Source organism: Heterodontus francisci, chromosome 4 (genome assembly GCF_036365525.1).
Source record: "Heterodontus francisci isolate sHetFra1 chromosome 4, sHetFra1.hap1, whole genome shotgun sequence".
NCBI classification, from domain to species: domain Eukaryota; kingdom Metazoa; phylum Chordata; class Chondrichthyes; order Heterodontiformes; family Heterodontidae; genus Heterodontus; species Heterodontus francisci.
Window position 1 is genome coordinate 199,629,863 of NC_090374.1, and position 13,286 is coordinate 199,643,148.

A 13,286-nucleotide genomic window follows, 5' to 3' on the forward strand; every position below is an offset into this window, starting at 1 on the left:
ACGTATCTGCTGAAGCTCCTCCTCACTAGTCTGTCCAACATCAGAGTAGCCTGCTCCCATCTCAACTCCCTCAGCTGGCACCTGTTATGTTCTCCAGGGCTTCCTCTGCCAACCTCTGGTGCCCAAGTGATGCCAGCAGCCTCATATTCCTCTCAAGAGTCATAGCACTCACTGCTCACAAATGCAAGTCTCTAAGCTCCAGCGATGGAAACTCTGTGCCACTGGTTGAGAATCTGATCATTATTCTCCACTTTTTAAATTTGTTGGCCAGTGCATTCATTATTCCTCATGGCTCCCCGCTATGTTCATGACAGCTGCACCCTGACATGTCCCAGACACTGTGTTTTCCCCATGCCCCCCGATTGAAAATTTCAAACTGCTCCGCTGAAGCCTTTTAATCAGCTCAACAACAAGCTCAACAACCACTTACTTGGAGGTGTGCAGGTTTCCAGCTGCCCCCCCTCACTTTGAAAATCATGTCATGTTCTGGAGGCATTGGGCTCCAGTGACACCTTGCAGGAATGCGATCTTCAATGTGCGCCCGCACCTGCACTCACCCTCACAGGCAACTGAAAATCAAGCCCCAAGGATCAAACCTGGTACCTTTCTAATCCATATATCTCAGCTACTCAGTCATAGCAAAATGAGCGGTAAGGAGGGTTGGAAGTAGATATTTCATAGCTATATCCATTTATATTTGTATAAAGTCGAAATGGAGCTTCTCTGGTGCTGAGGTAGCTGATGTCAGTTGCTGAGTTTAGGAAGGAGGGAGGGAATAAGAATGCAAGCAGGGTTTTCACGTCTGACTGCTATCTAACAATTCCTGGGCAAGTATTGATATGTAAAGGTCAGGTGAGGACAGGATAGCATCACTAGTCATACAGCCTGTTAGCATTCACCATCTAAGTTCACACAGGTCCTAGAGAGCCACCTACACCTTGGCAACCAGGCAACAGAACGAATCAGGAGGAATAAGCAGAAAAACTGGAAGAATAAAAGACAGCTTTTTCTCTCAGTGACAAGAAAGTGGGTATTCATTTATAAATGTCCCTGAAGTCATAAACAGGACAATGGTACTGAAATACATATATTAATGCTACAAGGGACTGAATGTCCTTTGGATGAATGATGCATCAAAGTAAAAAATCTAAAATAGTAAAATATCTCCAAGTCTGGAATCAGAATTGGTTAGACTTATATGTAATCACAAAATAAATCAATTTTGCTTGCTGTGTTGCAGGTGACATAGACAGATGTAGGGAATGAGCTTATGTGGGTTAGACAATCCAGTATCCTTCATACAGAGGCTTTGCTTCACATCTCTAGCAATATCTTTACATTATCAAATCAAAGACTTTTTTAACTATAAAATTCTATTCTATGCAGACAATTAATAGAGTAGAACTAAGCAATGGTTAATAGCGGCAGATATGGATAGTTTCACTATTAAGTTATTAGCTTATCTAATCATGTGCAGAGGAAAGCACTGACAATGCAAAGTACTCTTTCCAATCTCTTCAACAATATTTAACTCTATTTGGTAGAGAAAATCTTTCTTCTAATTCTCAGTGCAGCGTCATAGAGACACAGGATTGGGAAGCTATCCAGCTGACCAGCACCCACTCACAAAATAGTTATGCTGAATCAGTGAGGAACCACTTCTTTCTTTGCTCTGGATTTAATGTAAAGCTAGTCATTTTGAAACTCAGCACCGGCTGCCTACACAGCAGCAACCACTAAAAAATGCTGCTGTTTCCATATTAGTATTTAGAATGCTGACTGATGCCCGTTAATTCAGAGAAACTTCTCACGGACAATGGTTCTTGTCAGTTTTTAAATTTGGGGTATCAGGCTTCCATAACATTGCACAGGAGGAGTTAAAATTAAGATTTTCTTCAGAGGGCAAGAGATGTGTAAAAAAAATTAAGCATATGATCTTTTGAAAGAGATAGTTGGAGTATTTGCATTGAAAGGACTCACACTGAGAATACTGCCCACCTTTAAGATAATATTTTGATTTAGTTGTGTTGTTGCAGTTTAATAAGATTAATTGTAATGGAAAGTTAATATGTGAAGTGCCATATTACAATGTTTCAATTTGTTTTCAGAAACTACGTACTCCAACTGTAACCAAATTCATCATCTTCCTCCAATCCATCTTCTGATTTAATGCCCATGTTCCCTAACGATGCCACAACATTGCTGGTCTCTTCTTTTTCAACAGATTCAGGTGGTAACAGCTGTGGACCTGTGAGTGCCGACATTATTTCAGTCTCTATATCTGGCTGGCTGGAGGTCTATATATTAAACACATACAGCACAGTGAGGCATAAAGCAAACCAGAAATGAAGACAGCTTGAAATTATATTACATTCAGATACATACATTTATGTTGAAAAGCATTAAGTTTTTAGTTAAATAACCAAACAAAAGAAAGTAATGCACAATACTCAAATAAGATACATTAGCTCGAGCAATATAAAAACAACAAAAAAAGGTTAACAGATACAAAACTGAAGCATTTATTTTCACTGATGGAACAGAGATTGGAAAGCGTAATGTATATTACAGCAATTAGATTTATACATAAGTTGCACTTGTGAAAATTTGACATCTGGTACTAAAACTATACACTGGCCTTTTACTTGCTAAATTTAACTTCAATTCGTCTCAGCCAAAATGAACCGCTGTTAGACCAGCTTTGCTGAGAGGCTTCTAGAGTAAATAAGCCTAGAAATCACTCTGCTCTGCAAGGAATGAATCGAGAACTGTAACCCTACTATAGTGAATACCAGGGGACGATGTTCCTAGAGTCAGTGCTGAGGGGCACCTAGTCCCAGGGCTCATTGGTCACTAACTAGGGACGGAAACCCAAGGAACAGAGTTGAGCATGTACCTACGTTAGGTGCAGATCAAGCAGCATCATGGAAATGATGTGGGAAGGGCATTACTTTCCTGCTTCATTTGTAGTTTCACTGGTAGGACGCTTACATGAGAAGCAGGTCTTAAGTTCTTGCCCCTAGCCTGTCACTGACTGGGAAGAGGCAAGCCCACCCTTTTATTTTTAGGGATGTCGATCCAGATGTTGCATGGAGGCCCTTTGGTTGCTGTTTTTGAACAGCAGCCAAAAAGCCCGGACCTCAGCGACCATTGCAACCTCTGCAAACCTCTCAGGCCTAATGCCCTCTTTCATGTACTCGGCATTGTCATGGAACAAGCATGTGCTAGGGGTGCCACCTGACCACAGAAATGGTCCAGACCACCAGATCTGGATGCACTGAAGTCTAAACAGGCATAGTACATCTTGGCTGTATTGCAACTGTGCAGCATCTGGGCGAATGGGGGCCCAGATCTTATTTTTGGATAGCCTGGTATTAATATAACAATACAGCAGTGAAATAGATAAATCCTATAATAGGATTATATAATTATACTTCTGCTGAAAGGTAATTGACCAGAGACGTTACCACTTGTTTCTCTCTCCATAGATGCTGCTGGACCTGCTGAGTATTTCCAGCATTTTCCGTTTTTATTTCAGATTTCCAGCTATCGCAGTATTTTTCTTTGGTCCTATAATTATATTGCCTAGCTTTGCACCATTGTGATTATAAATCACAAAATCTATCCTTTTGACAGTGAGACTTAATTTTCAATAAAATCCAGAACCATAATTATTCAGGCAATCGACTCATAGTCCTTTACCAATACATATCTGAAACTAAGCACAAGGAGACATAAAACAGGAGACTGAAATGGCTTTCTCTTTATTTTTTTTTCACGTTGTGGGACTGCATCTGGCCTCCATTCATATCTCTTCATGTGACACAGCTGAAACTTTGAGTTCAATAGGTCAAAAATTTTAACTTGAAAAGAATAATGATAACTCTGAAAGACCAATAAAAAGGGTGATGGTGGGGTGGTAATATCATAAACAAGCCCCTTTCAGATAACCTTTTCTCCCCCACCCCCACCTCACATCTCTAAATACTACTAAATATTGAAATGATTATTGTATTGAAAGACAAAGTTGTCAGTTGTTAGTTTCAGCAAGCACATAAATGAGGCAAAGAAAGTTTTATTTAATAAAAAGCTGAGATGAAACAAAATTGTATCAAGAGACACCACAGAAGTCCTACAGTCAACAAAATCAGACTGCTTCAAGCAAAGAAAGTGATTGTCCATTGCAATAAATGTTCAATTACCATTGCAATACTGACAGAAAATATTCCTGTGCAGCAACATCACTGTATTACAGCATATGTGTCACAGCCGTCATGGTGACCCAATGCAATGTGAGATGGATAGGCAAGTGATCATTACTGGTGATGTGGAAAGACTAAGAAAAATTAAAGCAGCATTAATTTACTAGTACTACAAGGCTCACAAACTGTTTACAGTATCTATATATTTGAGTTAATACGTGTTGCTAAAATGATAGTTACAAATGCCATTTAATATATAAGTATCTCACTTATCAAAGTGTCATGCAGGCACCCACCTGCCAAGAATGAGACACATATTTCACCACATGAACATAAAAGCTTAAAATTGTTGCTGGGAAGAAAAGAGGACCTATCACAAGGAGTTGCCAAGCCTTGACTGGAAAGACATTTGCATAGTAGCAGACAGTACTTGGAAAGGACAAAGGCGTCACTTCCTGACATTCAATCCACAACGGACTTTTGATTCCGAGACGTTGAGGGTGGAGGGGCTCACATTCCAGGTTAACTGCTAAATTGGATGAATACAGAAACAGACGTGGTCAGACCAGTTTAGTCACATGACTAACTGGCTGTTGGAGTTTTTTGAATTTGAACTCGGGAAAGCCGTTTGCTCCTGGACTGAAAAGACCTCTCTCCTGTCTGCTCTCATCTTGCTCTCACCAGCTTTGGAAACCATTGAAGACATATGAACCCCAAGATAGAAAAGTCTCCTATAGTGAACAAGGTTTAAGAAGAATACTGGGCCCGAATGAAAAGCAAGAATTACCTCCAAAAGGACTACAATGAGCTTGAAGCACAGTAACAAGAAACTCTTCTGATATTGCTTCAAACCTCTCCTTTATTTTTTCTTCTGCTCTTTTCTGTCTCCATTTGCATGTGGGTAGCACGTATGTCTACTAGTGTGGGGCACAGCATGTATCTGTAGGCGTTAACCGAATTAGAGTTTAAGTTTTAATAAATTTCACTTTTCTTCTTTAAATCTAAGAAGGGCTGTTTGTGCTCATTTCTTTGCCTTATAATTGGAAAGCAGTGAACTAGGATTCACCAAGGGGAACCTAAAAATAGTGTGTTTAAATTAAATCCTGTTACAATAAGACCAGGTGAAGGATCTTTCTCACCTGGTCATAACAAAAGATAAATCTTGCAGGGGAGGGTGGTAATGGAATCTAACGAAACACTCAAAAGAGTTTCCAGAAGGACCTAGACAATATTCACACTGGCCAAAACTATGGCAGATGAAATTCAATTGTAACAGCAAAGATAGAGACTGGAAAAAAAGCCTGGGGATGTAGTTAATGGTTAAACCAGCTATGGGAGAGGTTGAAAGGGGTCTGGGAATGTAGCAGAATTTAACTCACACACAGTCAGTGGAGAGCAGTAATAAAAAAACAATCAATGGTGAGCTTTCATATCAAATGCAATATCGTATAATCTGTGGTTATCATGCTAAAGCTATATAGGCATCTGGTGCAGCTGCAAATTGAATACTGTGACGAATTCTGAGTACTGAGGTAGAAGAAAAATATTCAAGCTGTGGAAGCAGTACAGAGGACAGCCATGAGGCTGATCACTAGAGTCAGAGGACTGAGTTTGAGGAAAGATTAGAAAACTACGAAATAAAAAACAGAAAAAAAAGAGTATTTTGTTTTTGTATTATAATACTTCGACTCCATTAAACTTTGAAAAGGGATTCTAGGGAGACGCAAGAAACTAAATGGGTTAGGAAAGGCAGCTGTGATAGGTAATGATTCTATCTTTTTCAATTAACATCTGCTCTAGACACATCTTTTGCTTTGTTACTTGTCCTATTTTGCCTTGCACCATAATCTCTTTTGCCATGTAATCTCTCCTGTCTTCCACCCTTTCACAGACCTTCCCCTTTGTTCTTTTCCGCCCCCTCACCGTTTCCCTGCCTCTATGGTTGCTTTAAACCTGCTATACCTCTAACTTTAGCCCAGTTCTGATGAATCTTTATCTCAGTCTGCACTGAGTGTGAAGAAGGGAGTTTGGTAAGTGAGTGAATTTTAAGGGTTAATCTGTCAAGGCTAGTTTTTGTTTTGTTTACATCTAGCAATTAATTGAAATTCCTGTTTCAGTTAAGAGGTAAGTTAGCTTTCTTGCAGTTTTAAACAGGAGTGTAATAAAACTTTGAGAGTAGCTGAAGCTAGTTAATTTGGTAACTAGCTTAAATTGGTTTCTGAGCTTCAGCAGAACTGACACAGCATTGTTTTCAGAGTATAAATTCAGGGGACTCTCAGTGCTGCTTCTTCTGCACTGAGTGCTGCTGGAGGGCACAGAGTGTGAAGAAGGGAGTTTGGTAATTGAGGGAGTTCGGTGAGGGGAACTATAAATTAAGAAGAAAATAAATTTGAGCGCACAGAGTGTAAAGTGGAAGTCTGGTGCATGAGGGAAGGGCTCCTTTCTTTCTTCTACCTTTTCTCAGCCTCCAGTAGCTGCCTCTCTCTTCGGTGCAGGGGAAGAAGTTGATTGGGAAGTAACTGGTAAGTTATTTTACTTCTCATTGTAATAAAACGTTTTTAAAGTTATGTTATGGCAGGTCCTGAAAGCAGATTTTAGGGAGTTAGGAAGGAAATTAAAAAGCAGGACCTCTAAAGCAGTAATCTCAGGATTACTCCCAGTGCCACATGCTAGTGGGCATAATAATAGGAGGATTGATTGATTGAACACGTGGCTGGAGAATTGGTGTAGGAGGGAAAGCATCAGATTTCTGAGGCATTGGGTCCAGCTCTGGGGCAGGTGAGACCTGGACAAGATGGACAGGCTACACCTTAACAGGACCAGAACTAGCATCTTCGCAAGGAGATTTGTTGGTGCTATTGGGGAGGGTTTAAACTACTTTGTCAGGGGGATGGGAACCTGACGGGTAGCTCAAATTGGAAGGAAATAAAGCTGGCAAAAGGAGTTGAAAAGTAGCAAGTGACATAGAAGGCAGGTGAAACAAAGGCGAGCATCAACTAGGCTTAGAATGCAGAATATCAAGAAGACAAGTTTAAGGGCACTCTACCTGAATGCATGCAGCATTCGCAACAAGGTAGATGACTTAAAGGCCCAAATAGAGGTAAATGGGTATGATCTAATTGCCATAACAGAAATGTGGCTGCAGGGTGACCAAGAAGGGGTACTGAATATTCAAGGATATTCGACATTTAGGAAGGACAGGCAAAAAAGAAAAGTAGGTGGTGTTGCGCTGATAACATGGGATGGAATCCGTACATTAGCAAGGAGGATCTCAGATCGTAAGAACAAAATGTGGAATCTGTTTGGGTGGAGCTAAGAAACAGCAAGGGACAGCCAACATTGATAGGAGTTGTTTATAGGCCACCAAACAGTCGTGGAAGTATGGCATATGGCATTAATCAGGAGATCAGAGAAGCATGTAGCATGGGTAATACAATAATCATGGGTGAAATCAATCTGCACATAGACTGGGTAAACTTAATGAGCACTAATGCTGTGAGGGTGAGTTTCTGGAGTGTGTTAGGGATGGTTTTCCAGAGCAGTATGTTGAGGAACCGACTAGAGAAAAGGCTATTTTAGATCTGGTATTATGTAATGAGAAAGGGCTAATTAATAATCTTGTCGTAAAAGAACCTTTAGGAATCAGTGCCCATAATATGATAGAATTCTACACTATGTTTGAAAGTGAATCTGAAGCCAGGGTGTTAAATTTGAACAAAGGAAATTAGGAAGGTATGAGGGGCAAATTGTCTGAGGTGGATTGGGAAAATACATTAAAAGGTATGACAGCACACAGGCAATGGATAGTCTTTAAATAATTATTACATTGTTTACAGCAACTATACATTCCTTCAAGGCACAAAACCCCCAAAAGTAAAGGTATTCAACCATGGATAACAAAGGAACTTAAGGATTGTATAAGATTAGGGAGCGAGGTAGCAGATTAAAAACCAGGACCTCAAAGGTTGTAATCTCTGGATTACTCCCTGTGTTACGTGGTAGCGAGTATAGGAATAGGAGGATAGAGCAGATGAATGCGTGGCTGAGGAGATGGTGCAGGAGGGAGGGCTTTAGGTTCCTGGTTCACTGGGTCTGTTTCTGGCAAAGGTGGGACCTGTACAAGTTGGACGGGTTGCACCTGAACGGGAATGGGACCAACATCCATGCTGGGAGGTTTAAACTAATTTGGCAGGGGGATGGGATACAGAGTGGAGGGACAGTAGGGGGTGAGGCACAGCCAAATATAGAAGAGAAACTGAGTCAGTCTGGAAGGCACAAGTGAAAAATGCAAGGCTGGATTCCATATACTTTAATGCAAGGAATCTTACTAATAAGGTAGATGAATTGAGGGCATTGATTAGCATATGGGATTATGATATTATTGCTATCACAGAGACATGGCTGAGGGAGGGGCAGGATATAGAATTTTCAGGTGTGATAGGGGAGGGGATAAAAGAGGAGGTGGCATTGCACTGTTGATGATGCAGTCAATTACTGCAGTAAGGAGGGATGATATCTCAGAAGGTTTCTCAAATGAGGCCATATGGGTAGAATTTAAGAACAAAAAGGGGGCAATCACTTGGCTGGGCGTGTACTACAGACCTCCAAACAGTCAGGGAGAGATAGAGGAACAGATATGTAGGCAAATCTCAGAGGTGTAAAAATAATAGAGCATTAATAGTTGGGGATTTCAACTTACCAAATATCAACTGGGATAGTCTTAGTGCAATAAGGCTTAAAGGGGAGGAATTCTTAAAATGCACACAGGAGAGCTTTATGAGCCAGTACGTAGAAAGATCTACAAGAGAAGGGGCAGTACTGGACCTAATTCTAGCGAATGAAGCTGGACAAGTGGTAGAAGTATCAGTGGGGGAGCACTTCGGGGACAGTGACCATAACTCTCGGATTTAAGGTAGTTATGGAAAAGGACAAAGATGGGCCAGAAATAAAGGTACTGAATTGGGGGATGGGCGATTTCAATTTGATAAAACAGGATCTGGCCAACGTGGACTGGGAGCAGCTACTTGTAGGAAAGTCTACATTAGGCCAGTGCAAGTCATTCAAAGAGGAAGTAGTGAGGGTTCAGAGCCAACATCTACCCATTAAGGTGAAGGGGAGGACCAACAAGTCCAGGGAACACTGGATGTCAAGGGATACAGCTTATTGGTCAGGAAAAAAAAAAAGGAGGCTTATGGCAGATTCGGAGCGCTGAAAACAACGGCGGCATGAGAGTATAGAAAGTGTGGGGTGGGGGGACTTCAAAAAGTAATTAGGAGAGCGAAGAGGAGACATGAAAAAACAGTGGCGGGCAAGATAAAGGAAAATCCTAAGGCGTTTTATAAGAATATTAAGGGCATGAGGATAACCAGGGAAAGAGTAGGGCCTATTAGGGACCAAAGTAGCAATTTGTGTGTGGAGCCGGAGGACAAAGGTGAGGTTTTAAATCATTATTTTTCATCTGTTTTCACAGTGGAGGACGATGTAGGTGTAGAGATCAGGGAGGGGGACTGCGATATACATCAACGTATTACCATCGAAAGGGAGGAAATATTCGATGTTTTAGCAGGCTTAAAAGTGGATAAATCCCCAGACCCAGACGAGATATATCCCAGGCTGTTAGGTGAAGCAAGGGAGGTAATAGCAGGGGCTCGAACACAAATTTTCAGATCCTCTCTGGCCATGGGAGAGGTGCCAGAGGACTGGAGGGCAGTGAATGTGGTACCATTATTCAAGAATGGTAGCAGGGACAGTCCAGGTAGTTACTGGCCAGTGGGTCTAACATCAGCAGTTGGGAAACTATTGGAAAACATTCATTTTTAAAAAAAATTTATTCATGGGATGTGGGCAACGCTGTCCAGGCCAACATTTATTGCCCATCTCTATTTTCCCTTGAGAAGGTGGCGGTCAGCTGCCTTCATGAACCGCTGCAGTCCATTTGGGGTAGGTATACCCACAGTGCTGTTAGGAAGGGAGTTCCAGGATTTTGACCCAGCAACAGTGAAGGAACGGCGATATAGTTCCAAGTCAGGATGCTGTGTGACTTGGAGGGGAACTTGCAGGTGGTGGTGTTCCCATGTATTTGCTGCCCTTGTCCTTCTAATTGGTAGAGGTCGCGGGTTTGGAAGGTGCTGTCTAAGGAGCCTTGGTGCATTGCTGCTGTGCATCTTGTAGATGGTACACACTGCTGCCACTGTGCGTCAGTGGTGGAGGGAGTGAATGCTTGTAGACGTGGTGCCAATCAGGCGGGCTGCTTTGTCCTGAATGGTGTCGAACTTCTTGAGTGTTGTTGGAGCTGCACCCATCCAGGCAAGTGGAGAGTATTCCATCACACTCCTGACTTGTGCCTTGTAGATGGTGGACAGGCTTTGGGGAGTCAGGAGATGAGTTACTCGCCACAGGATTCCTAGCCTCTGACCTGCTCTTGTAGCCACGGTATTTATATGGCAACTCCAGTTCAGTTTCTGGTCAATGGTAACCCCCAGGATGTTGATAGTGGGGAATTCAGCAATGGTAATGGGGTTGAATGTCAAGGGGAGATGGTTAGATTCTCTCTTATTGGAGATGGTCATTGCCTGGCACTTTTGTGGCGCGAATGTTTCTTGCCACTTATCAGCCCAAGCCTGGATATTGTCCAGGTCTTGCTGCATTTCTACACGGACTGCTTCAGTATCTGAGGAGTCACGAATGGTGCTGAACATTGTGCGAACATCCGCGAACATCCCCGCTTCTGACCTTATGATTGAAGGAAGGTCATTGATGAAGCAGCTGAAGATGGTTGGGCCTAGGACACTACCCTGAGGAACTCCAGCAGTGATGTCCTGGAGCTCAGATGATTGACCTCCAACAACCACAACCATCTTCCTTTGCGCTAGGTATGACTCCAGCCAGCGGAGGGTTTTCCCCCTGATTCCCATTGACCTCAGTTTTGCTAGGGCTCCTTGATACCATGCTCGGTCAAATGCTGCCGTGATGTCAAGGGCAGTCACTCTTACCTCACCTCTTGAGTTCAGCCCTTTTGTCCATGTTTGAACCAAGGCTGTAATGAGGTCAGGAGCTGAGTGGCCCCTGGCGGAACCAAAACTGAGCATCACTGAGCAGGTTATTGCTAAGCAAGTGCTGCTTGATGGCACTGCTGATGACACCTTCCATCATGTTATGATTGAGAGTAGGCTGATTGGGCGGTAATTGGCCGGGTTGGATTTGTCCTGCATTTTGTGTACAGGACATACCCGGGCAATTTTCCATATTGCAGGGTAGATGCCAGTGTTGTAGCTATACTGGAAGAGCTTGGCTCGGGGCGCGGCAAGCTCTGGAGCACAGGTCTTCAGTATTATTGCCGGAATATTGTCAGGGCCCATAGCTTTTGCAGTGTCCAGTGCCTTCAGTCGTTTCTTGATATCACATGGAGTGAATGGAATTGGCTGAAGTCTGGCATCTGTGATGCTGGGGACTTCAGGAGGAAGCCGAGATGGATCATCAACTCGGCACTTCTGGTTGAAGATTGTTGCAAATGCTTCAGCCTTATCTTTCGCACTGATGTGCTGGGTTCCCCCACCATTGAGGATGGGGATATTTGTGGAGCAACCTCCTCCAGTTAGTTGTTTAATTGTCCACCACCATTCACAGCTGGATGTGGCAGGACTGCAGAGCTTCGATCTGATCCGTTGGTTATCGGACCGCTTAGCTCTGCCTATCGCATGCTGCTTATGCAGTTTGGCACGCAGATAGTCCTGTGTTATAGCTTCACCAGGTTGACACCTCATTTTGAGGTATGCCTGGTGCTGCTCCTGGCATGCCCTCCTGCACTCTTCATTGAACCAGGGTTGGTCTCCTGGCTTGATGGTAATGGTAGAGTGGGGGATATGCCGGGCCATGAGGTTACAGATTGTGTTGAGTACAATTCTGCTGCTGCTGATGGCCCACAGCGCCTCATGGATGCCTAGTTTTGTATTGCTAGATCTGTTCGAAACCTATCCCATTTAGCACGGTGATAGTGTCACACAACACGATGGACGGTATCCTCAATGTGAAGGCGGGACTTAGTCTCCACAAGGACTGTGTGCCGGTCACTCCTACCAATACAGTCATGGACAGAAGCATCTGCAGCAGGCAGATTGGTGAGGACGAGGTCAAGTATATTTTTCCCTCGTGTTGGTTCCCCCACCACCTGCCGCAGACCCAGTCTAACAGCTATGTCCTTTAGGACTCGGCCAGCTCGGTCAGTAGTGGTGCTACCGAGCCACTGTTGGTGATGGACATTGAAGTCCCCCACCCAGAGTACATTTTGTGCCCTTGCCACCCTCAGTGCTTCCTCCAAGTGGTGTTCAACATGGTGGAGTACTGAGTCATCAGCTGAGGAAGGGCGGTAGGTGGTAATCAGTAGGAGGTTACCTTGCCCATGTTTGACCTGATGCCATGAGACTTCATGGGGTCCGGAGTCGATGTTGAGGACTCCCAGGGCAACTCCCTCCCTGCTGTATACCACTGTGCCACCACCTCTGCTGGGTCTGTCCTGCCGGTGGGACAGGACATATCCAGAGATACTGACTGCAGTGTCTGGGACATTGTCTGTTAGGTATGATTCCATGAGTATGACTATGTCAGGCTGTTGCTTGACTAATCTATGGGACAGCTCTCCCAACTTTGGAACAAGTCCCCAGATGTTAGTAAGAAGGACTTTGCAGGGTTCACAGGGCTGGGTTTGCCATTGTCGTTTCCGGTGCCTCGGTCGATGCTGGATGGTCCGTCCGGTTTCATTCCTTTATATTAACTTCGCAGCGGTTAGGTACAACTGAGTGGCTTGCTAGGCCATTTCAGAGGGCATGTTAACCACATTGCTGTGGGTCTGGAGTCACATGTAGGCCAGGCAAGGACAGCAGATTTCCCTAAAGGACATTCGTGAATCAGATGGGTTTTTACAAAAATCGACAATGGTTTCATGGCCATCATTACACTAGCTTTTAATTCCAGATTTATTAATTACATTCAAATTCGACCTTCTGCTCTGGTGGGATTCGAACCCATGATCCCAGAGAAATACCCTGGGTCTCTGGGTTACTAGTCCAGTGAAAATACCACTACGCC

At 43.4% G+C, this 13,286-nt stretch overlaps 1 protein-coding gene across 14 annotated transcripts in view; it reads right to left on the minus strand.

The window, feature by feature from the left end:
- Nucleotides 1-13,286, minus strand: part of LOC137369472 (multiple PDZ domain protein) — a 419,370-nt gene that overhangs the window by 116,199 nt on the left and 289,885 nt on the right. For all 14 annotated transcript variants that reach the window (XM_068030740.1, XM_068030727.1, XM_068030738.1 and 11 more), the window contains one exon: nt 2,120-2,297. In XM_068030740.1, coding sequence (XP_067886841.1) covers nt 2,120-2,297 — 178 coding nt within the window. The remainder of the gene's footprint in view (nt 1-2,119; nt 2,298-13,286) is intronic.